This window comes from Ctenopharyngodon idella, chromosome 10 (genome assembly GCF_019924925.1).
Source record: "Ctenopharyngodon idella isolate HZGC_01 chromosome 10, HZGC01, whole genome shotgun sequence".
Taxonomy (NCBI): Eukaryota; Metazoa; Chordata; class Actinopteri; order Cypriniformes; family Xenocyprididae; genus Ctenopharyngodon; species Ctenopharyngodon idella.
Genome location: NC_067229.1, coordinates 48023705 through 48049735, shown reverse-complemented (window position 1 = coordinate 48049735; position 26031 = coordinate 48023705). Strand labels below are relative to the sequence as shown.

At 37.8% G+C, this 26031-nt stretch overlaps 1 protein-coding gene across 3 annotated transcripts in view; it reads right to left on the bottom strand.

Moving 5' to 3' along the window:
* ttc28 (tetratricopeptide repeat domain 28) overlaps positions 1-26031 on the bottom strand; it is a 287139-nt gene that overhangs the window by 24360 nt on the left and 236748 nt on the right. For all 3 annotated transcript variants that reach the window (XM_051909035.1, XM_051909036.1, XM_051909037.1), the window contains 6 exons: positions 21443-22784; positions 15991-16514; positions 12099-12208; positions 5460-5589; positions 4302-4520; positions 294-450 (listed from right to left, as the gene is read on the bottom strand). In XM_051909035.1, the coding sequence (XP_051764995.1) occupies positions 294-450; positions 4302-4520; positions 5460-5589; positions 12099-12208; positions 15991-16514; positions 21443-22784 (2482 nt within the window). The remainder of the gene's footprint in view (positions 1-293; positions 451-4301; positions 4521-5459; positions 5590-12098; positions 12209-15990; positions 16515-21442; positions 22785-26031) is intronic.

Below are 26031 nucleotides of genomic sequence, written 5' to 3'. Positions count from 1 at the left end.
ACAATGTCTTTAGTGCCTTTCTGGGCCTTGACAGAGGTAATTCAATTGCTGTCTATGGAGGAGTCATATACCTCTCGGATTTCATCAAAAATAACTTAATTTGAGTTCCCAAGATATACGAAGGTCTTACGGGTGTGGAACGACATGAGGGTGAGTAATTGATGACAGAATTTTCACATTTTTTTAAACTAACCCTTTAATTTTAGGCCCTGTGTATATGCCAGTAGATTGTGAATAATGGTCAGAAGTTCATAAAGTTCATAGTAATCAATTTACACATGTTATGCATTCACCTGCTGTAGTATGAGTCCACTCCCAGAGCTTCACGGGCGTTAGAGATGTGCTGCTCCAGAGACGAGGGCATGATGCCACCGCCGCCCTCCTGGAAGTCTGACGTGCCGCCCTCTGACGCGCCCTCACCCAGATACACCTCATGAAACTTCAGGATCCCTGTGAGACAGAGAGGAAAGGTCATGCTGGTCTTTATAGCTATATTACTTATCAAACATATACACAAGATATGATTATGGTGATTATTATTATTATTAACCGATGTAATTATGAACAATATTGCTGCTGGTGATGTTTTATGACAGAAATCACAGTACAGTGATTTCACCATTACACTTAAAGGTCAGATGTAGAATACAATCATTCAGACTGGACCGAATGTTCTCAAACTCCAGTGTTTTAGACATAAAGTGCGTGCTTTGCGTAATAATGAATAATGTATAGAGCCACGAGCAAGGTCAGCAGTCTCCTGTGACGGCCTGAAATCTAGTTAGGTGAATTTTGTAAATGAGCAAAAGCACTCCCGCTTTCAGATGAACGTTGGTTTGATTGCATGAGCGTGTCTTTCTGTTACAGATGTCAATGTTGGAATAAATAAATGAGCTTCAAGTCCAGAGAGATGCAGACGTGTGTGTTGTCGTAAACTAACACACACACATATATGTTATATTTATATTTATGGTGTGTGTTTTAGGGGTGTGTGTGGTTGTGAGGGGTGGGATTAGGGAGGCAGGTGGTTCTGCCGCTTTGCGTTAATTCGCAGCTTTTTACCAGCTTCACCAAACAGCAGGTGGCACAATGAAGCCGTGGGGAACAGAAGGTGTGAGGAATACAACAGTGTGAAACTGAGCATGTGTGCATGTGTGCGTGTCACTGGATGCTTTATTTTTGATAGTAAAGTAAATCCAAATTTGGTCAAACAACTGTTTATTTGTTGTTGGATGAGGTTCAGCCAAACTTACGTTGTGTTTGAGTGTGCAACTATGGAAGCTTGTTTCCGCCACTGAATAAAAAATAAAAAAGGTAATAGCGCCTTTTTATCTCACAATTCTGACATTTTTTCTCGCAATTACGTGTTTACATCTTACAATTCTGATTCTGTGATATTTTGTTTTGTTCCATGGCAGAAACAAGCTTCCATACATATGCACAGATGCCTTCTGAGTAAATAATTATTTAAAATAGCTGACATCAACTTTTACTATATGTATTTTACACATATAGATACTTTTATGAAAATAAAATAAAATAAAAAACAATATAAAATAAAATGTAAACTGAAACTTACGGAGTGAATTGTGCGCACGATTTTCTATTTAGTTCCCTCGATTCGCTAAAACGTGTGCGCGATTTGCTATTTAGTTCCCTCGGTTCGCTAAATCATGAGCATGATTTACTATATAGTTCCTTCGATTCGCTAAATCGTGCGCGTGATTTACTATTTAGTTCCCTCAATTCGCTAAAACGTGTGCGCGATTTGCTATTTAGTTCCCTCAATTTGCTAAATCATGCGCATGATTTACTATTTAGTTCCCTCGATTGGCTAAATCGTGCGCGCGATTTACTATTTAGTTCCCTCGATTCACTAAAATGTGTGCGCGATTTACTATTTAGTTCCCTCAATTCGCTAAATCATGCGCATGATTTACTATTTAGTTCCCTCAATTCGCTAAATCATGCGCATGATTTACTATTTAGTTCCCTCGATTCGCTAAATCATGCGTGCAATATACTATTTAGTTCCCTCGATTCGCTAAAATGTGTGCGCGATTTACTATTTAGTTCCCTCGATTCGCTAAATCGTGCACGCAATATACTATTTAGTTCCCTCGATTCGCTAAAATGTGTGCGCGATTTACTATTTAGTTCCCTCGATTCTCTAAAATGTGTGCACGATTTACTATTTAGTTCCCTCGATTCGCTAAATCAAGCGCGTTTTACTATTTAGTTCCCTCGATTCGCTAAATCAAGCGCGTTTTACTATTTAGTTCCCTTGATTCGCTAAATCGTACGCGCGATTTACTATTTAGTTCCCTCAATTCGCTAAAACGCGTGCGCGATTTACTATTTCGTTCCCTTGATTCCCTAAATCGTGCACGCAATTTACTCTTTAGTTCCCTCGATTTGCTAAATCGTGCACAAGATTTACTATTATTACTACTATTACTACTAAATACAAATATATAAATGTACACTTCTGTTCAAAAGTTTGGTGTCAGATTTTTTTGTGAAAGAAATTTATACTTTTATTCTTAATGAAAATATCTTTTTTTTGTCTTTGTTATATTAACAAATATATTTTTCGTTAGGAAAACAATATGTACATAAAGGCTATTATTTACATAGTCTTTAGTTAAATAAGATAAAATACACCTCGAATTGTATTTAACCACCTAGCAACGTCCCGGTAACCACACAGAACATCATAGCAACCACATAGCAACAACCAAGCAACCAGAAACACCCCAGCAATGCCTTAAGAACATATAAAAACTTTTAAACTTCAATATATCTCAAGCCAACATCAAAGTTTGTCACGACATGCGCCATAAGCAATGCAATTTATGAAAACTTTTAAAAATCTTACACAAATGTGCCTTTATAAAATGAAAAAGGCATCAGTTTTGCAGAATGAAGCGTGTGTATGACGGCCTCGGTCTTATTGATCTGTTAGTGTAAACACGAGCGCCGGTGTGTGTTGTGTTGGTCTGTGTTCAAACAGACAGACAGTGTCTCAGCGTGTCTCCGGACTGAGCTCTGATGAACTGTTCAGATGTGTGCTGTGCCTGTCTGACACCTCCATCACCCCCCCACCCACATCACATCACTCCATCGCTTCAGTCAGTCTGAGCACAACACCGCCCGCCTCCACACACACTACATCAGACACACTGTAGTAAACACACCCTGAACACTACTGCTCCACACACACACTTTACACTACCTGTCAAGAGTCTCTTCTGCTCACCAAGGACTGCATTTATTTGATTAAAGATACAGTAAAAACTGTAATATTGTGAAATATTATTACAATTCAAAATACCTGTTTTCTATGTGAATATATTGTGAAATGTAATTTATTCCAGTGATCAAAGCTGACTCCAGTCTTCAGTGTCACATGATCCTTCAAAAATCATTCTAATAGGCCAATTTAAATAAAAGATTTATTGTGAAGTGTAGTCAGATTCATTGATTAAAACAGGAGTTTTCGCACTCATTGAGTTTGTGCTGTACTGACTGACAGCTTCAGTGATTATAAAGGAAGCGCTCTTTACTCACTGTCTGTGTAATTTCAATCGCAATTTGAAGAAAAGTTTTTGTTTTTGATGAGAATTTGGGACCTTTTCTACAAATATATACAGTATACTTCATACTTCATTAGAAAAAGTGACAAAAAATAGACAAAAAAGATTTTTAATGTTATAATAGCTATTTGATAATCTCTAAAAATCAATTCAAATGCAAAACATGTGAAAAATATATATGAAGGAGCGCCAATAAGCGCTCCTCTGCCGCCATCTACTGGTTATAGTGGTAATTTCATGTCTTTTTAAATTTTAAAGTAAGTGTTTGTTTTTCACCAAATGTTAGTTTTCCTACAATGTGAAACTTGTAGTTTGACAAATGGGGACAATATTTGAAACAACAACAAAAAACTTTATTTTTAATGTGATTGGTCATCACATTGAAAATAACATTTAAATTGTATAATATTCAAACTTTTGAGCTTTGAATTGCTGGAAAAGGTTGTGTTAAGTACTTGAAAATCCTTGAAAAGTCCTTCATTCTTAACAGTGGTCTATAACAGTCTAATTTGCTGGGTCATAAAAACTATAGGCCTATGTGATTCATCTTTGGACACACCACACACACAGACACAGACACAGACACACACACACACACACACACACAGAGAGAGAGAAAGAGTGAATATGCATATGCATTTCGGCTCGGTGGGAGTTCCTTAATGAACCCTTCTGGGGTTTGAACCAGACTCTTGAGTGTCTTACCAGATCCGGGGGCCAGAAGCCAGCTGTACAGGTATCCCGCTGCCAGGGAGAAGTAGAGCACCAGAGCCCGCTGCCCGTTCACAGTGTCCAGGATGTGCTCCACGGTCACAGGCGTATAAGGGTCCGAGTCCTGCTGGCCCGTCTGTCTCTCCACCAGCAGGTCGGCAAAGGCCCGAGTGCGTCCGCGCTCCGCTACGGCCAGGGCTTCATCATGGTGCCCTGAGTAGAGGTCAGAGGTCAGTGCTGGTCTTCATAAAGTTATAAACACATCAAGTATTTCTTCATTTTCAAAGATCTGTTTCATGAATATTGTACAGTCGTTGGGCAGAAACCTTGTTTCTCCATATTTTGTCATTTTTATTCATAAATCATTATTATTGGTCACCCTTTACGTCTGTCTGTGGGTTTTGCAAACCAATGAAAAGTATTAAAAGAGCTTGTGACTGAACATCTTAACTCCACTGGATCCTCAAACCGTCTGTCAAACTCAATCGTGAATGAAGTGTTTGTAACATCTCTGCTTGTTTGCAATGCAATGGTTGATAAAGAACTGTTTGTTTGAATAAGTACAGCGTTTTCTTTGCTCAAGAAACACTATATATAAAGGCTAATGTTTTATGTATTTGAGATAAGTGTTTAAACTAGTTATTAGAGTTAATAAAGATTTAAATATATATATTTTTCTTACAAAAACCCATCGCTTCACTCCAGAAGGCCTTTATTAACCCCCTGGAGCTGTATGGATTATTTTTATGATGGATGGATGCATTTTTTTGGACTTCAAAATCTCGCCCCCCATTCACTACCATTATAAAGTTTGGAAGAGCCAGGGTATTTTTAAATATATCTCCGAATGTGTTTGTCTGAAAAAAGATAGTCATATACACCTAGGATGGCTTGAGGGTGAGTAAATCATGGTATAATTTTTATTTTTTCGTTGAACTATCCCTTTAAGAAGTTTAGCCCTATAACAAGTGGTTTAAATTCCAGTCATCTGGTCATTTTAGCAAAGCAAACCATTTTAGAGGGGTTCCATTTGGTTTACTTTGACTGTACATTAATCCTTAAACATACAGATAAGTGTTTAAACACTGGTTTGTGGTCTGAATGGATAACTTATGATATAAGCAGGAAGGAAGGAGAGGAGAATATTTATACCGAGGCTGACAAGGACCCTCTGGAGAGCCTGGTACGAGGAGGTCTGCAGGTCGAACAGGGAGAGCTTGTAGTCGGTGCTGTGCTGGGCTTCATGACGAATGGTCTCGAACAGAGCCGACGCACGGTACAGCTGTGAGGCAAAAACAAGATTTTGTGCGTTACTCACACATGTGTTAATAATAAAGCACTGACCTGCTCTGACACCGATCACGAAACACTGCCATGTGTCTTATCACGCTACAGAGAAACATGACGCCTAATGAGAGCAGCGTGTTTATCTGCAGTGCTCAGATGCAAACAGCGGAGGGCAGCAGACTTCTACAGCTAAAACACTCACCAGTTTCACACATTTTTACGCTTGTTTTCTTGTAGCCTTTAATCAAATCATAGCAAGTCAAGATGAAATCCTTATCTGTCGCACACGAGCCTTTGAGAAACTAATCTAAGCATGTGTGCCAATGAATGTACTAAAACAGTCCATGCAGTCTGGTTCTCGTTTAGTGATCGAAAGTGTTTTGAGGCGAGTTAGTGTGTGGGATGACTGACGTGGTATTTCTGGCTAATGATAACCTCTCATTCACGGCGACGGAGGGAAAGACAGCATCAGCACGTGTCTGTCTGTGACGCTGCCACCGCTGCTCGTGTGCGTGAGGGAGAAAATGAGTATGTAGCGCTGACATCGGTGTTGAGAACCAACCTAATGTAGCCATGCTAACTTAACTAAGTTTTTCAGTAGTGTGACAGAACTGCTTTCAAAATAGTTTTGCTTTTCTTTTAGTAACAAACTACAAAATGCTATAATGCTATATTTTCCTTCATATTTTATTGCACATGCAATAATCAAATGCACTTGGTTTTAGGATGTCTGATTTATTTTAGTGAATTGATTCTTTTGCATGGTTCACGTACAGTAAATACCAATTCACAGATTGAGTAAATTGTTTACAGATCATATAAATGATTCAGTGATTAAATAGATTAAATAAACGATTCAATGATTAAATAAACAATTCACTGGTTAAAATAAAAGATTCACTTATCAAATAAATGATTCACTGGTGAAATAAAAGATTCACTAATCAAATAAATGATTCACTGGTGAAATAAAAGATTCACTAATCAAATAAACGAGTCACTGATCAAATTTCACAGACCAAATAAAAGATTCAATGGTGAAATAAAAGATTCACTTATTAAATAAATGATTCACTGGTGATATAAAAGATTCACTAATCAAACAATTCACTGGTCAAATGATTCATTGGTAAAATAAAAGATTCACTAATCAAATAAACGATTCACTGGTCAAATGATTCACTGGGGAAATAAAAGATTCACTAATCAAATAAACTATTCACTGGTCAAATGATTCATTGGTCAAATGATTCACTGGTGAAATAAAAGATTCACTAATCAAATAAACGAGTCACTGATCAAATTTCACAGACCAAATAAATGATTCACTGGTGAAATAAAAGATTCACTTATTAAATAAATGATTCACTGGTGATATAAAAGATTCACTAATCAAATAAACGATTCACTGGTGAAATAAAAGATTCACTAATCAAATAAACGATTCTGTGCCTTCAACTCAGTTATATAAATTATTGTGTTTTCTAGTTAATTCAATGCCGTATGTTCAATGTAATTCAGTGTACCCCACTTGCAAATATTTTTTGCTTATTTTATGCAGAAATCTGACTAAACTTAGCGAGGTTTATGCTTAAAACAAGAAAAACACATTTGGTAAGAGAAACATTGATATAATAACTTTAATATTAATAAAAGTTATTAGAAAACAAGTCTTAATATCTTATGTAATTTGCTCCTCAAGCAATAATATATGATATTTTTTACAGCAAAACTACACAAAAATACTGTTTAAAAAATGTTGCAGTGTTTTTAAAAGGGCAGCTCGACTATAAACTGAAAAAAATGGTATAGGATTTATTTTCAAACAACTTTCACTTTAAATTTCACAAATTATAACAAAGAAATGGCAAGTAACACACACTGAATTATTACTCCAGTCATTTTTGTTTCATTTACAACTTCGAAAAATCATAGTTTACAGTGTAGCTGTCAAGCCGTCCTTCTTCAAATGAGCAGTAGCTCGTAGTTTAGCGCCCCCAGTGCTGGCTGACGGTGCATGTTTGAGTATTTATGTGTTTTCAAGATATATGTGTGTGTTTGTGGCTTGGAATGCAGCGTTTCTCAGGGGTTCGGCTGCAGAGAGCCCTTCATCAGCATACAGCACGGCCAGCCTGCAATCAATTAAGAGCGGAATGCATCAGCACACACACACACACACACACACACACACACACACACACACTCCATCTGCAATCTGCAGCGCTCCAGAACTGTCTATACATCACACACACACACACCAAACTGAGTCACCAGGGAGGAAAGGCCATGAAAAGCTACTATTACTACACTCAAAAAACACACACACGCTGTACTATCAGCTGACTCCAGTTTCTTTTCATTTTCTCCACTCTACGGCCTGAAACACTCTGCAAACGCAGACACAAAACACTCGGCCGACACATTACATGTTTTTGTGCTCTACTAGAACAGCTCTACTACTTTTCATGCTTGAATGTTCATTATTCTCCATTGTTGCAGCTCCTCTCTTCTCAGTCTGTCAGTAACGCCCTGTTTACTTCCTGTCTCTATGAAGCCCCTCCTTCTGAAAAGCACAATGTGCTCTGATTGGTCGGCTGGAGCATTGTGTTGTGATTGGTCGAGCGCTTCGAGCGTGTTTGTGAAATGTCCCGCCCCTTACCATAACCGCCAGTTTCAACACACTACTAACTGACTCAACCAGGCCCCGCCCCTTTATTCTGTGTATGAATTATTTAAATGAGGAATACTGTGACGTGTTCGTTCCTGGAACTACAATGGAGGCATTTCAGGGAGTTTAGAAATAACTTTAACAGCAACATTACACACTAAAGAAAGTTAAACATGTAAAAAAAAAAACATAATGGGACCCCTTTAAAACATCCCAAGCAGCTTGACACATTTTATGGGCGGGGCTGTCTGTTTGTCCGACCAATGGAAGACAATTCGAGTAGTCGGGACACTGGTTTGGTGATGCAAAAGCTTCAGAAATTATACATTTCACATTAAACATACGTTCTTGTATGTGTTATTATTAACTTAGGAAGCTAGATATAGACATGTTGACAGTTGAACTAACTTTAACTTAACTTTCTCAGCAATATTCTCTTCAAACTGTTGATCTTCCATGACAGTAGCTGAGCTGAAAGAGAAAACAGACTGTAGAAGAAGACAATTATGCTGATGCCGGCTATACTATACTTGTGTAATCGTACAGCCTGATGGGAAGAGTGATAGTGCTTTCTAAGTGATAAACTTTCACCTGCTGGAATATATGTTGAAGGAGGGACCTGAGTGTTATTTTAGTATTATTTATATACTATTATTGTTTTTATTCATATTTTGAATTAGCTTTTATTTTTATATTTTCAATTATTATTTTAATTTTAGTTTAAGTTTAAGTCATTTTATTATGATCTTTTGTCATTTTTGTTAGTTTTTATTAGAGATGCACCGATATATCGGCCAAAATTTGGTATCTGCTGATATTTCAAAAACAGCTGATAGTCAGGGCCGATAAATCACTCTGAATAATCAGCTATCGGTATCGGTGGAGAAATTTAGTATCGGTGCATCTCTAGTTTTTGTATTTTTTATTTAGCTTTAATTTATTTTTATTTCAGTTTTAGTTTCAGTAATTTTAGTACTTCATCCAAAAAGCTATTTGTCTATTTTTTTAATCTAATATTTATATTTTATTTAATTTCAGATTTATTTAAATTAATGAAAATGTGATCCCCATTAAAGTCACCATGCAATCAAAACAGACTATTATTATTTTATTCTAATTTTATTTTAAGTTTCAGTAATTTTATTATGTTATTTTGTAATTTTATTTTATTTATTTTTATTTAGCTTTATTTTTTATTTCAGTTTTAGTTTCAGTAATGTTAGTACTTCGTCTAAAACGTATTTATTTCGGTTAGTTGCTTTTTTATGAGTTTAAGTTTTTCATCTAATATTTATATTTAATTTAATTTCAGATTTACTTAAATTTTTTTTTTAGTCAAAGTCACCATGAAATCCAAATTCTTATTTTTTTCTGGAATATTGCAATATTTATGATAAAAAATATTAATCTGTGGACAATACATCACCATTATTATTATTTTTATTAATGTTCCTCGTAATCTTGATTCAGAATATCTCTTGCAGCAACATCTCTTCTCTGATGATGAGGGCGGGGCAACCTGTCACTCACATGAGATCCACCAATAGCAAACCACAACCATCCAATCAATTCCCCACAGACAAAATCAAGCCCCGCCCTACATTTGTTCTTGTTTGAGAAGCGTTTCACTCGGATATACGGCACAATAGGAAAGAAAAGACTATCACAAGCCATTTTTAAAGACCTGAGTATGACTGAGACTTGTGCAGGACTCCTCTCAAGACACTAAAAGAAAACACCCAAAGTACCTTAGCAGCCATTTTAAATACACCCTTAAGTATTATATAAAAAAAAAGGTACATTTTGGAGGTGCAAAAGAAAAATATTGTTAAAGTGACGTTTCGTTGTGAGATCTTGTAGTGCACACACAACCGGACGTCTTAACAAAAGCAGCATCAATCTGAACATGTCTGTATGATTGACAGCTGCTGCCAGAGGCGCGTGAGACTGACTGTTTGTCTCTCTTTCAGACTGTACTGAGGACGTCCCTCCCCACTGGCACAGCTGCCTAATTGACAAGACTGGCTGTACGATGATATAAACACATTATCCTCTAATCTTCCGTCTCCCTGTAGACGTTCGGCACATATGCGATCAACATCCTTCTCCGCGGTGGAGACCCACACGTCGCCGTAACCGAGACGCGAGAACGGCTCTGTAATTTACAGAGGGAGAAGAACAATCTAGAGCCTTCCTCCCCAGACATGATAAAATGTGATCCGATTACATAGACGACTACAGACGTCACCGTCTGAGCCGACCACCTAAAGAAATCATCAAAAAAATCAAATAAAATCAGTCAAAAAATAATCTCAGAGGTTCAATACTCCTCAGTCTGGTTTCATGCTATTGATTGGAAAGTTTAGTGCATAAAGCAATCCTAAAATGTGTCAGGAAAACAAACAGCGATGTCTGATTCATATCAAAAGTACACTTTCTATTAACGATCAATATTTGCCCACAGAATTTAATTTCCGTGAAAGTATTTTGTTACCTTTATGAGGGCATTTTTCCTCACTTTTAACATATTTTCCATCAAAAACCACTTTAGATTAGTTTCACGTTCAGCAACACTCCGTTATGAGTCATTAAATACAGATTTATGATTATAAGTTGTTCTCACTCCAACATGAGCTCTTAAAGAGACAGCGTACTTCCTAAAGGCTTGAATCTCTCCAATAATCTGTCTCTTTAATTTAGTGCAAGATCATCTACATATTAAAATAGATAAACATCCAACACTGACGGACATACACTATCATTCAAAAGTTTGTCGTCTGTAAGATTTTGAAATGTTTTTGAAAAAAGCGTCTTATTCTCAGCATTTATTTGATCAAAAATACAGTCAAACAGGAATATTGTGAAATATTATTACTATTTAAAATAACTGTTTTCTATGTGAATATATTGTAAACTGTAATTTATTCCTGATCAAAGCTCAATTTTCAGCATCATTACTCCAGTCTTCAGTGTCACATGATCCTTCAGAAATCATTCTAATATGCTGATTTGCTGCTCAAGAAACATTTCTTATAGTATCAATGTTCGTTTGTATCATTATAAATGTCTTTACTGTCACTTTTGATCAATTTAAGGCGTCTTTGCTGAACAAAATATGTATACGTATGTATGCATATATCTTGCATCCCTAGAATATTATCAAATGATAGACATTTAAACTAATCTATCTGTATTATTTGTCACTTTCAGGTTAATTTCTGTTATTTTTTTGATTCACTTGAACCGTTTAGCAATGATTCATGTATCATTCGACTGTAAGAATGTAGTTCAAGCTGTAGTGCTTTCAAAAAGAAGCTCTGTTTGTTGAAGCACGTCCATTTCTGACACAATCGATGGTGTGCATTTAGGACGGGACTATTTCGGCACAGAAATCACACACTGCAGCTTTGAGTGACTCAAATGAATTACTGAATCGGTTCACTGAAGCTAACGAATGGAATCTGGTCAAATGAATCGTGCTACATCCAAATCCTCAGCAGGGATTCCTCAAACAAACAGTGTTTGCCGTTGACGGGGAGCTCGTTTGGACTGAATCAATTAGGGCCTAAGCGCAGAGAGTGTGTGATTCCCTGAACATCAAATTCAGTCTCTTTGTTTGCCTCACACAATGATGAAGTCACAAGTGAAGAGTCCGACGGAGATGACAAGTCCGCAAACATGTGAAACACACACACATACGCGTGTCCGCCTACAGGCACATCATTAGAAGAAGCAGAGACAAGCTCTGTCAAGAAGAGCGTTCATGAGCATCCTGTGCATCTGTGCGGAGACTGCAGTAAATTGGCTGTGTGTGTGTGTGTGTGTGTGTGTTGTACCTGGTGCTGGGATTCCTCCAGATTGCCACTGGCCCACAGCGAGAGCCCCAGACGGTGTCGGATCTTGGCCTCGTCCTCCCGACGGCCCAGCTGCTCCGCGAGACGCAGACCTGAGACACACGGAAACAGAGATTTACCCATAAATGCTTTTCCAGGAAGTGTTTTAAATGAATAGTTTAAGTTTATTCATCCCACATCACAGCAAACTTGTTTTAATGCATCAAAATTTGAGTTTTAAAGTTGATATTTGTAATTAAAATTTAGTCCCTCTCTTTCCAGACAAAAAATATTGATAACTTATGTGAGACAGTGTTGTGTATAGTTCACGTACTATTATAGTATGACAAAATGACAAAGTACGTTATAAATTAAACGTATTAATTAAAATAAACTGTGCTGTGTTCGGTTAAAAATAAGCTTGAATATATCTGTGTATATATATAAATATAATGTAATAAAATATATATAAAAGAATGATTTCTGAAGGATCATGTGACACTGAAGACTTGAGTAATGATGCTGAAAATTCAGCTTTGTTCACAGGAATAAATTACATTTTACAATATATTCACTTAGAAAAGAGTTATTTTAAATTGTAATATTATTTCACTATTTTTACTTTATTTTTGATCAAATAAACGCAGCCTTGGTGAGCAGAAGAGTCTTTCAAAAACAATTAAAAATCTTACTGACCCCAAACTTTTGAACAGTAGTGTATATACACTTTGATTTCACACTTTTTCTTTCTGTTTTACTTGGAAGAAAGAAAGTCATATGGGTTTGGGGGTGAAAAAACATGAACTTCTTTTGTTTGCTGAACTATTCCTTTAATAAAAGCATCAAAACGCTCAGCACTTAAAGTTACTTACAGTTCTAGTATGTGTCTTGTTTTTAAACTCATATTTGGTGTGCTCTGCAATTAATCATCCTAAAATAACAGCCTCCAAAACATTCCCTTGTCTTTTCTTCCTCCATTCTTTTCTTTCTCTCTGTTTTTTATGTTTTTCATCATCAAACTCTGACATGGCTGTCGGGACACACTGGTATTTAGGTCTCATCAGGCGCTGATCTAAAGAAAAGCCTCAGAAATGATTTTTCTCGTTCAACACAGACTTTAATCACCGTTTCAATCCCTCTTTGATTCCTTTCAAGTTCAAACCCAAGACAAAAGAAATGTTCAGTAAAACACTCCCCTCTTCAACACCATCTACACTACAGTACAAGGGTCTGAATTATACAAACTGTATGTATTTAGTGAAGTCATGTCTCTAATTGTTAAACAGAGTTTATAAATATGACACTTCTCCATTTCATTATCTTAATTATGTCTTTGAAAACAACTCTCTTATTAATTCTGACAGAAAGCAGAAGGTTTTCCTGCTTGAATGTTCATATTCTCCATTGTTGCAGCTCCTCTCTTCCCAGTCTGTCAGTAACGCTCTGTTTAGTTCCTGTCTCTATGAAGCCCCTCCTTCTGAAAAGCACAATGTGCTCTGATTGGTCGGCTGGAGCAGTGTGTTGTGATTGGGCAAGCGCTTTGAGCGTTTTTGGGAAATGCCCCACCCCTTACCATAACTGTGAGTTTCAACACACTACTAACTAACTCAACCAGCCCTGCCCCTTTATTCTGCGTATGAATTATTTAAATGAGGAATATTGTGACGAACCAAAACCAAAAGTTAATTTTCAGACGAATTTTTTCAGTTGCCAAACTAATCAAGTACCTTCATTATCAAACACACAACAAGCAAAGCGCGGAGTCTCACAATCTAGAGTTCACAGTCCCACGTTTCGGTTTCTACACAATTTCAATCTCACAAACGCCAAACTGATCTGAGAGTGAGTGGTTTCCTCCTGTCCGCCGCTCACGAGGAGGCCACTCTTAGTTAATTGGCTGTCAGACGGAAGGACGCGGTGGCCTTTTGGTGTAGAGGATGCGAGACGGGATCCGCATCTATCTGTCCTTTTCCCCACTGTCCTCCGCCACTCTCGCAGGAGGGAAGAAGCCGTCAAAAGTCCTGGATGAAGGTGATTAGAGCGCGCGGCCGCCCGTGAGCCGCTCTGTTCCTGACAGCTGACAGAACTGAGGAAAGTCATTTCGGAAAGACCAGCAAGAGAGGACAGGTTTTATTGAGTGGATACCTAATTCAACTACAAACTCTTTTATCAAAGCCATGGAGGCTTGTTTCTGCCATGAAATAAAAAAATAAAAAAGGTAATTGCGACTTTTTATCTCACAATTCTGACTTTTTTTCCTTAGAATTATGAGATATAAAGTCAGAATTATGAGATATAAAGTCAGAATTACATGTTATAAAGTCAGAATTATGAGATATAAAGTCAGAATTATGAGATATAAAGTCAGAATTGCGAGTTTTAAAGTCAGAATTGTGTGATATAAAGTCAGAATTACATGTTATAAAGTCAGAATTGCAAGATATAAAGTCAGAATTATGAGATATAAAGTCAGAATTGCGAGTTTTAAAGTCAAAATTACGTGTTATAAAGTCAGAATTGCGAGTTATAAAGTCAGAATTATGTGTTATAAAGTCAGAATTATGAGATATAAAGTTAGAATTATGAGATATAAAGTCAGAATTGCAAGTTATAAAGTCAGAATTATGAGATATAAAGTCAGAATTATGAGATATAAAGTCAGAATTGCGAGTTATAAAGTCAGAATTATGTTATAAAGTCAGAATTATGAGATATAAAGTTAGAATTATGAGATATAAAGTCAGAATTGCGAGTTATAAAGTCAGAATTATGAGTTATAAAGTCAGAATTATGAGATATAAAGTCAGAATTGCGAGTTATAAAGTCAGAATTATGAGTTATAAAGTCAGAATTATGTGTTATAAAGTCAGAATTATGAGATATAAAGTCAGAATTGCGAGTTATAAAGTCAGAATTATGAGATATAAAGTCAGAATTATGAGTTATAAAGTCAGAATTGCGAGATATAAAGTAACAACTCAGAGAAAAAAAAGTCCTCTTTTCACACAACAATATCTGCTCTCGCATCAACACAACACACATGCACCGTGGTGCTCTCATGGACGCGTGTTGAGATTAATATTTTGTACATAAAGTGGTAAATTATGTTTTTTATGCAAACAAAGCACTCGCGTCACTTCATAAACCTGAGGTTAAACAACTGGAGTAATCACATGGATTACTCTTTACTACCTTTCTAGGGCTTGAAAGTGGTAGTTGCGTAGCCTGTCAATGGAGGGACAGAAAGCTCTCAGATTTCATTAAAAATATCTCTATTTGTGTTCCGAAGATGAACGAAAGTCTTACAGGTTTGGAATGACATGAGGGTGAGTAATTAAAGATAGAATTTTCATTTTTTTGGTTCAACTGACCCTTTAAATCACCCACTAATGATGTGAAATGTGGGTGTTTTAAATGTCTAAGGCATAAAAAGTGAATAAACTAGTCTTAATCAACGCACCTTTTCACATAAACCATGAGAAAGTGGTTTAACCAGTTCACTAAAAAGAAATGGTTCAAAAGAACAACTCATTAGCAAGCCGGACATCACTAGTTTTGCTGTGTGTTCATAGAGAGAGCGCTCACCCGTACATCTCAAATAGGATTATTATAGCAACATACGGTTGATTGATAACACGCTCCAGCTCAGAGTAATACCAGAAGCCAAACAAATGAGCTGAATTTCAATGTCCTCTGTGGGAGCAAACCACCAGCTGTCTCTCGGAGCATGTAAACATGGGCTTCAGAGTTTGAACGTGACGTTTATACCTCAATAAACAACTTCCTGATATCTTTAGTTGTTTCACCCTCAACTGAATAGAGATCTGAAAGTGTTATACTGGTGAACCTCACAAAGAACGGTCAAATTTCACCCCCAATGGTTCACGTTTCTTACCTTCCTGCAGGTACATGACCGACTGTGAGTAGTTCTGCAGAGCGTGATGTGTTCGTCCCAGACTGCTGTAGGCCAGAGTTTTGGCCACCAGGTCGTTGGTCTGTGCCGCGATGCTCAGATGCTGCTCCTGGTACACCACGGCACGCTCGAAATTACCCAGAGACTCGTAAGTGAGTCCCAGGTTCCCGTAGGCCCGGCCCTGACAGCTGGAGCTGCCCGTCTCCTCTGCGATCTGGAGGTCCAGTTGGTGAAACTGAAGGGCCGTGTCGTGTTCGCCCATCAGCTGGTACACAGCGCCCAGGCCGCAGCTGGCGTCACCCTCCAGCAATCGATCTTGGGTGTCACGGGCGATGCCGAGCTGCCGTTCCAGGCATGAGATGGCTTGCTCGTAGTTACCCAGCTGGCTGTGCAAGCTGCCCAGCTCTCCGTAGGCCTGAGCTTTTCCTCCGCACTCTCCCAGCTCATGCGCCACCACCAACCGCTTCTCAAAACACACCAGAGACTGCTGGAGGTTCCCCATCGCCCTGAGAAACACAGTCAGCAAACAACTTTACACACAGAGTAAAAGAAGACAGAGCCAAAATATCAGATGAAACTGACAAATCAGATTGGTTGAGCCACACTGTAAATAAATAATATATATACAGTCAAACCAGTCAAATATACAGTCAAACCTTGAACATTTCATTCATTAATTCAGTTTATTCACTATAGTTTAAAAAATGGTAATAAAATATGACAAGATCTCAGAGTTAAACTATGTCAGAAAAAAAAAAAAAAAAAAAAATATATATATATATATAATAAAAAAGAAATACATTTTTTTACACAAATAAAAATACTGAAAAATGCGACTCATTTTAATAAATAAAAAAAATATATATTTTTAGTATAATGTATAATAATGTGTTTGTATATATATATATATATATATATATATATATATATATATATATAATAAAAACATTAATAATACATTTTTTAAACAAATAAAAGTAGATCCAAAATACTGAAAAATATGACTGTCCGAGTCACATTTTAATACATAGATAAATAAATATAAAATATTTGTAATATAATGTATAATAATGTGTTTGTGTTTTCGTATATATATATATATATATATATATATATATATGTGTGTGTGTGTGTGTGTGTGTATGTATAATGTGTATATAATTATATTTAATTATAAATAATTATAAAATTAAATACAATTTCTACAAATTTTACACAAATAAAAGTAGATCCAGAATAAAAATATGATTGGCTGAGCCACACTGTAATATATATATAATTTTTTAAAATTGTATTATAAATGTGTGTGTGTGTGTGTGTGTGTGTGTGTGTATGCATATATATATATATATATATATATATCATATAATCTCAACAATGCATTTATAATGCATAATAAAGTAAATAAAAAACAAAAAAAACAATTTAACTGATGTCATTGATGTGCATATTTCTTTCATCCGATCAGATTTTAGTGCTTTTCATTTCAAAAGGAGGATGACAGAGATTTTACTTCGGTCTTATTGCTTTATTAGCTTACAGTGTGTCGTCTGCTGCCAGACTGTGGTATATTAAAAAAAAAAAAAATTCATTTCAACTAATAAATTCCAGAATGTTTACATTCTGATAACAACATTTTGAGATTCATGTATTCCTTTTAATATGAACCTTCTCACATGAAACACAATCTGGAAGTACAGCAGCATCAGTCTAGTTTAATGGTGCTAAAATACTGAATGTGAGGGAATCACGAGGGACCGCATGCTTTAGATCGATACGAGCTATTTGAGCAACACACAGGTGGCAGGACAGCGCCAATGCAGCTTCATTTAGAAAGAGAAATATAGTCCACACGCTCATCCATCGGGAGAGCAAGCGATTCCAAAAGCAGTTCAGTACCGGCTCTCTGAGGAATAACAAAACCAGGCTTAATTCACACAGGCCGGGGACTCGCTCACTACTTAGGTAGCATAAAAGCGATGCATCATTACCCCTTGTTGTCCTGTCACTTGAAATTACAGCAACATCAGTCTCGTTGAAAGGCCCTGCCTCATTTCAATATAAATGAAACAAATAGCTTTTAACGCGGGCCTTTAATGAGGTTCTTGTTGGATTCTTCGGCGCTATCTGAGGTAAAGCTCCTCTCCGCTGAGGGGAGTCCAAGCGCATTGTCACAACTGACAGTGTAATTTACCTTCCCGTTGGACTGTGGGAAGGATGGGGGTTTGGGTTTGGATGAGGTTGGCTCATTGCGGGCCCGGTGTGAGTTCTCTCCCCACAATCCGCAGTGTTGAGCTTTGACAGGCCCCTGCAGCAAACCATTCATCATATTTCGATGCCCGTATACTTGCAGGCAGTTTAGGTAAGCAGAATTCACAAGGGTTTGTGACGGGAGCTGAAACACTTAAAGGGCTGATTGGGTAGTAATTAAAATGGATGTGTTGAGGATCACACTGAGGATGCTGGGGAGACACATATGGAGCATATAGCTATGCACATCATTTTGAGAGATCAAGCAAATAAATTATAGAATCAGAGTTTTCAATACTCATTTTTTTTGGGTGAACTATCCCTTTAAGTCTATGTGTCTATATATTTATATATATATATATTGCATTTCATACACCACAAAAAAATCTTAATGCAATGTTGAAAGCGAATTATAAAAGATATATAACATTATGAGTTGGGATTATTAGCTAAAAACATTATATATTCAGTATTTACTTGTATGTGTTGTATGTATTTGGAATGAAATGAATCAGCATCAGAAAACTGATTCAAAAACTCATGATTCAAAAACCTGATTCAAATATTTGTCTCCATGTGTCTTTTTTAATAATTTAAAATGTACTAAAAAATATATTACAAGTAAATGTTGCTGTTAATCATATGCAACATGGATTTCTGAAAATATTTTTGAGAGATCAAGCAAACAAATCTTAGAATCAGAGTTTAAAAATTGATTCAGTACTCATTTTTGGGTGAACTATCACTTTAAGTCACTTCAAAATGCTATTTTATCACATAACAGAATATAAAACCAAGAGCTGTTTCACTAAAAGGAGTTTGTTAGGTTTGAAATCAACTCATAAAACAATAAATCTATTGTTGAAGACAAAATGTATCGTGTAACTTTGTGTTTTAATAAATCACATGTCCATACACCACAAAAAATCCTAATGCAATAAATGTTGTGAGTGAATTATAAAATATATATAAGACTATGAGTTTGCATCAACGGCTAAAGGCATTATATATGCAATATTTATGTATCTTCAAATCAATGCAATGGCTCAACATCAGTGAATCGATTCAAAACTTTGATTCAAAGATTTGTTTGTGTTATCACTCAAAAATGTTTAGAATCTCAATGTGACATTTTTTTTAAATATTAAAATTCTATACTGAAAATATTTGAAGTAAATGTTGCTGTTCATCATATGCCACAAGGACTTCTGTGAAACTTTTCTGATAGATCAAGCAAACAAATCTATAAATCAGAGTTTTAAAAATGATTCACTAATCCCTCAAACTGAGTCACAATCTGAACTCCAATTTTGCTTGTTTGCTAGTATTAGAGATGCTATTAATATTAGTCATGAGCCATAAGGAAGGAAACTAATGGCCAAAAAATATAATGGGACTATTTAAGATTCATTCAGAATATTGTAAATATTTGATATTGCCCAGCCTGAATGGCAAGTTCTTATACAAATGCAAAAAAGTACTAACAAAGATATGATTTACATGTATTTTTCACGATTAATCCAAAGTCTACAAGTGAAGATTTTGAAAGATTCTGTTGTTGACGCACTCAAGCGACACTGAAAGACAGAAAGAGCTGTTACGCTGTATGAATCCCGGTGCAGACGTGCAGCCCTGCTGTGTCATGTAAGCATGCATGGTGAAGGTGGGGTTATGATCCGATACAAAACAATCCCATTTTCAATCTGTTGCGTGTTGTGAGAGTGTTCTGTGTCCACCTGTTGACCTCACAGTGTCAGTCCACATGCCCTCCTGATACAGTAAGTGTCTCTCTTAGATTAAAGCGACTAGAATAACAAGCAGCCTGTTGCATCATCATTCACATGAGACTCCACAGCTCAAAAATGCTAATAAATCACCCACACCACATTAAAAAAGTAATCTTGTCTAATATGCTTGTCTAAACCATATTACATTGCAGTATGACAAGTACAACTGTATGTATTTATAGTGGTGCCAAAAATTATTTAGACACTTGAAGGAATAGTAGTTCATTCAAAAATTAAAATTCTGCCATAATGAACTCACTCTTATGTGGTTCCAAACCTGTACGACTTTTTTTTGTACATACAATGTAAATCAAAGAGGTCCAATGTTGGTTCAAATCCCACTGGTTTCCATTGTATAGACAAAAACGGTAACACTTTAGTATGGGGAACAGTTCTCACTTTTAACTAGTAGCTTACTAGCTTGCATATTGGTTGTTTAGTAGTATACATAAAGCACATTTTAATGCCTTATTCTGCATGACCTTATTCTACATCCCTTAATCCTACCCAATACCTAAACATAACCACTACAACAACAACTACCTTACTATTAATAAACCTTAACTATTAATAAACTGTGAATTAGGATTTTTCTGAGGTCACAGTTGTTAGAGAATATGAGTTCCCCATACTAAAGTGTTACCACAAAAACAGTTGAAACAATCTTGAAAATATCTTCTTTTGTGTCCCACAGAAATAAGAAAGTCATACAAGTTTTGAATGACATAAGGGTGAGTAAACCATGATAGCATTTTCATTTTTGGGTGAACTATCCCTTTAAATCAGATAAAATCTAAATATAAAAGTCCATACACCACAAAAAAAATCCTATAGTATACTATCCTATACTATAGGATTTGTATTATTTTCGTTAAAATATCGAACAAGACAAATTAGATTTACTATATATGTAGTTCAGCACATTAGCTACACATTAACATCTCAATGAGTTCTTAAGAATTTCAAGAAAATCCTTGAAAACAAGATATCGTTTACTTGAGAAGCAACACTGCATAAGATATTAGGTCTTGTTTTCATAGAATGTTTCTTTAATTCTTTCATAGAATAATTTCTTTAAGTGTATTTTGTCTTACTGCACTGGCAGATTTTTTCATTTGGTTTAAATATAAACAAGTTAAAAACAAGAAAAAAATACACTTAACATTCAGATCTGAGGCAAGTCTGAATATCATTAATGTTGCTTCTCTTAGAAAAGTATCTTATTTTAAAGATACATATATTATTTTGACTGTAAAACTAAAAAAAAAAACATTTATTTGCAGATGCAACATGGTTTGATTTATTTTTTATATCTAATAAGTGTTTTTTGTGCCGCAAATATTTTTTGAGGCCACTGTAAAATGACAAAAAAAACACATATCAACTTGAATTCTTACCTGTGTCCATTACCAAGACCTCTGTATGCCTTCTCCTGGTCCTGCATATGGTTGAGGCTCTGTGCCACAGAGAGATACTGGTCGTAATACTTAATTGCCTCTTCAAAATCTCCCAGCGAGTCATAGCAGTCTCCCAAGTTCCCATAGGCGCGACCACGGTCCAGCACGGCCTCGTTGCCACTGAGCTGCTGCAACATCGCCAACTGTTGCTCGAAGTATCCAATGGCCTCTTCCATTACTCCCATGTTCATTTTCGTGATGCCCATGTTACCATAGACCTGGGCCTCAACGCTGGGGTCCTTTAGTCGCTGACCAAGTTCAAGCTGTTCCTCGTAGCATTTGAAGGCCATGGTGTACTTCCCAAGAGACATGTAGACTGCAGCGAGGTGTCCGTGAGCCTGGCACTCTCCCTGGATGTCACCCAGCTCCTGGTACACCTCCAGTTCCTGGGTATGGTACCCTAAGGACTTGTCAAACTTCTGTAGCATCCTGTAGGCGGCTCCCAATGCTGCATAGGCGTTCGCTTCCATCTTGCGTTCCTTGACCTGATGTGCCAATGCCAACTGCTGCTCGTAAAACTTGACGGCTCCGGGAACGTCCTTCTTACAAAGGAAGATGTCGCCCAGGTTGCCCAAGGCGCGGAATCGAGCCTGTGAGTTGTTTAGCGACTGCGCCAAGGAAAGAAGGTACTTCTGGCACTCCTCCGCCTTGCTATAGTCGCCAAGAGCCTTAAAGGCCAGGCCCAGATTGCAGTAGGCTTTGGCTTGACTTAGCTTGTCGTGGAGGTCCTTAGCAAGTGCCAGGTCTTGCTCGTAATACTTCACCGCCTCCTGGAAGTTTCCCAGACAGTAGTGCGCATATCCCAAGTTGTGACAGACCTTACCCTCGCTCTCCATATCCTGCAAGTCCGGGGAAAGCCGTAGGTACTGTTCGTAGTAAGGTACGGCTTGGGGAAACTCTCCCCGAGAGCAGTGGAAATTACCCAGGTTGCCCAAGGCCCGAGCCTCGCTCTGGATGTCCCTCAACTCTCGTGCAATGTTCAGATGATTCTGGTAATGTTGCAAGGCTCGATCGTGAGCCCCTAGAGCCTGGTACGCCACCGCCAGGTTTCCGTGTGTCGAGGCCTGCGAGGCGCGATCATTAACCTCCATGGAAATCTGCAGCTCTTGTCGGTGGTAGCGCACGGCCTGGTCAAAGGCACCGAGGGCGTTGTAAGCATTGCCCATGTTTCCGTACGCTCTGCCCTGGGCGGCATAGTCATTTAGCTCCTGGGCGATGGATAGATGAGCCTTATGCAGCTTCAGAGCAGTCTCGTAGTCCCCTTTCATCTGGTGAATGATTCCTGTAAAGGAGAAAAGAATAATTTTATTCAGCTGAAATATTGTGCTTATCATGCTTCACAGGATAACCAAAATGGCTTTTCGATATCTTCCATCCCTCTTCATCAGTTAAAGAGGCTAAAGATTAGATTTACATTTAAGAAAGCCCTGAACTACAATGTACCCTAAGCAAATCATCCACACGGAAAAAAAGGAATGAGATCTGAGGAAAACCCACTGACGCTTGCAGAAATTTCTTTTAATTAAAAAGGAGATCTGATCTGATTTGCGTAGCCTTGAATCAAAGTTTCGCGCCCCAAAGATACGCCAATATGAGGCGATGAAAATCAAAACAGCCAGATCTACTCAGTCCTGGGAGACTTCTTGCAAATTTTGGGTCCCCCTAATGTTGTCTCACCACTTTTCCACAAAATTATCATTGCCATCATAACATTACAGTCCCGCCTCTCCGGTTCCAGTACAGTACGTGGGGGAAAACAGAGGAACAGGGGGAGGAAAAAGGCTAATGAATACTTTTGATGGAAAAAGGGTTTGAGGGCACTAGCAATGGGAAACTTTAATTGTGGTCCACACCAGTTGGCTCCTGTGTTTTAACTTGGTTTCTTTTCCTTTGAAAACCAGAGCTAAGTATTGGGGATCAGGAAAACTGCTGGGATGAGTGGAAAACAAGACGTGTCAGTGGGGCAAAACTGGGAAGTCTGTGGCAACCATTTGAGTAATTGTCAAAGATGCCGGCTGACCCGAAAATGAGCTCTGGGAATGGGACGCCAATGAAAACACATTGGAGGAAAGTAGCGTGCAAGATGAAAGGGTTTTTTTAGAGAGATGTGGAGCCATTGTTGACAGAGTGGCTTGGCATCTTGAGGGACTCACTGACTGAGTCACGGGCCGTGAGCTTGTCCTTCTGCGTGTGTGGAAGCAGGAGGCGACGGGGGGTATCAGAATGGGTGAGGGGTTGCCCATCTGCTCAGTGTCAATACTCATGTGCCAAGGCAGGATTAACAGCATGTGGTAAATCCAATTAGATCCGGTGCCAAGCTGGTATCCTGACACTGAGGGCCCATTAGAGCTCTTTTCTATTCACAAATATTTCCTCTAAAATAGCCCCAGTCTTCAGTGGCTAATTATCAATACTTAACCCCATGATTCTTCATTTATCAGTGAACAAAGCTTGAGACTTGTTTGAAAATGAATCCTCTGAGACGTGCAAAGTGAAACGTGCCAGACACAAAACCCTTATATCAACGCCTACAGATCTGTTTTTAAACGACTGTTCCTGCTTGTACTTTTAAACACTTTTATATTGGCTCTGTCCAATGTGACTGCTATAAACACAACAGGCAATGCTAACACGAACTAAAAAACTTCCTTGAGCTAAAAACAGAAATGCTGAGCTAAACAATTCCACACTGTCAGGACATAAATACTCCCTACTGTCTGCAAATTAACAGAAGAGACTGCTATTAATTCCCAAACAGTAGGGAGTGTTTGTGCACAAACTACTTAAACTAATGGCTCATTTACACCAGTTGTTCTAAAAATGTGGTATGCTGAGTGCCCCCTGGTGGTATGCAACATGGCTTGAAATTAATGCATATATAACACAAATATATATATATCAAATATATAAAATATGGTTTCAAGTTGCTTACAGCTCAAGAAGATGCCAATATGCTCCAAATAACAAAACAAAACCATTTTTAAGGATACGCTGACTAGTATGTGATACTAGTATGTCTAATTTGATCAGAGGTGATCAAAGATTTTCACAATTTAAGCAAACGTATGCTAACAAGCTACTGCTACTATAACAATCACACCATAGCTGGCTTTATCCTCAGCGTTTCGTGTTAAGAATGGGGTCAAGGCGACAAAACAAAAAGAGCACCTCTTTGATAGGTCCGTTAAGAGGATTACACAGTCACCTGAGGACGCTGCAGTAATGCATATGGCCCCATCGCTAAAGTTAAATCCCTAGAGCCGGAGAGGGTAGCATGAGATGGGGGAACAGGATCCGAGACTGATCGGAGGTCAGTGAAAAGGTTAAAAACTCCTCAGCATCCGCTATAAGGGGTGAATAATAATTGCAATGCAGCAGTATATGGCTAAAGAAGAGCCTCTGCCTACATTAGCAGAAGTGGGATTTTGATGAGGTCTTTCCAGCTTTGATGCCCTGCTATGTGGAACGAGTGATGGGCAGCCCTTCAAACAAACATTAAAAATACTTCCCTCCCCAGGCAGTCGTTTCGCCTGAATGCATGTGAAATGTAGTAATTTAATCTTCAAATGGCACAATCTTCAACCCCAAATGACTGAAACGCCATGACTTTATTTTATTTTTTATTGGGAACGTCCTACTTGAACTCATTACATAGCTGTCGCTTTTCAAGCTTTCCCGCTCCGTAAAGGCTGTGACACTCCGAATTAATTAGCTTTAGCATGGACTCGCCTTCAAAGCTCAACTTCCCCGACGAGATTTTGACAACTAAATGAAACCGATCAAACCAGCAATCATTAGATATGTGTTAAATTCTTAATATAGTACATTTAATAATAGAATGCATTTTCTCTGATTTCATGCCAAAATCTTCTCATGATGACAATTTTAACATGTTGAGCTCAAAAGAGCTTTGTGACCATAACACACATCTGTCCATTAAAAAAAAAAAAAGGGGGAGGGGGAGCATGTAGGAGCATGCAGCATGCATTGGCCAGATTAAGGAAGTAAAAAAAATATTTTATGGAATTTCAACATTTTTGGAAAAAAGATTAAATTGCACCAATCAATATTTATGCTAAAAACACTCAAAGCATTGCATATTATGTAATAGATTCAGTCTTAAGCCCGGAACACACCAAGCCGACGGTCGGCCATCGGGCAGTTTTTGTTTGTCGGCAGACTAAGTTTTTGTTTGAGGTCCTCGTCAGCTTTTTTTCAGCCAATTCGACATGTTGAATCGGCGTCGGAGCTCGTCAGTCAGTCAGGCCATCTCATCATTCTGATTGGCTGTTCAGCTACTGCCGGATCCGAGTGCTGCTGTTATCCTGCTGGTACGGAAAGGCATTTCTTCTTATGCAGGCGCAGAAAGGACATGCTACTTGGCTGTCGTGTGTCGAGCGTCGTTTTGGTGTGTCAGGGCAACTTTGGACCCAGACACTGCCGACATGAGCCAACCCCGCAGTCTGCTTTCGTCGCCACTAGTTCGTCGGCGTCGGCTTGGTGTGTTCTGGGCTTAACTCCCTATTTCA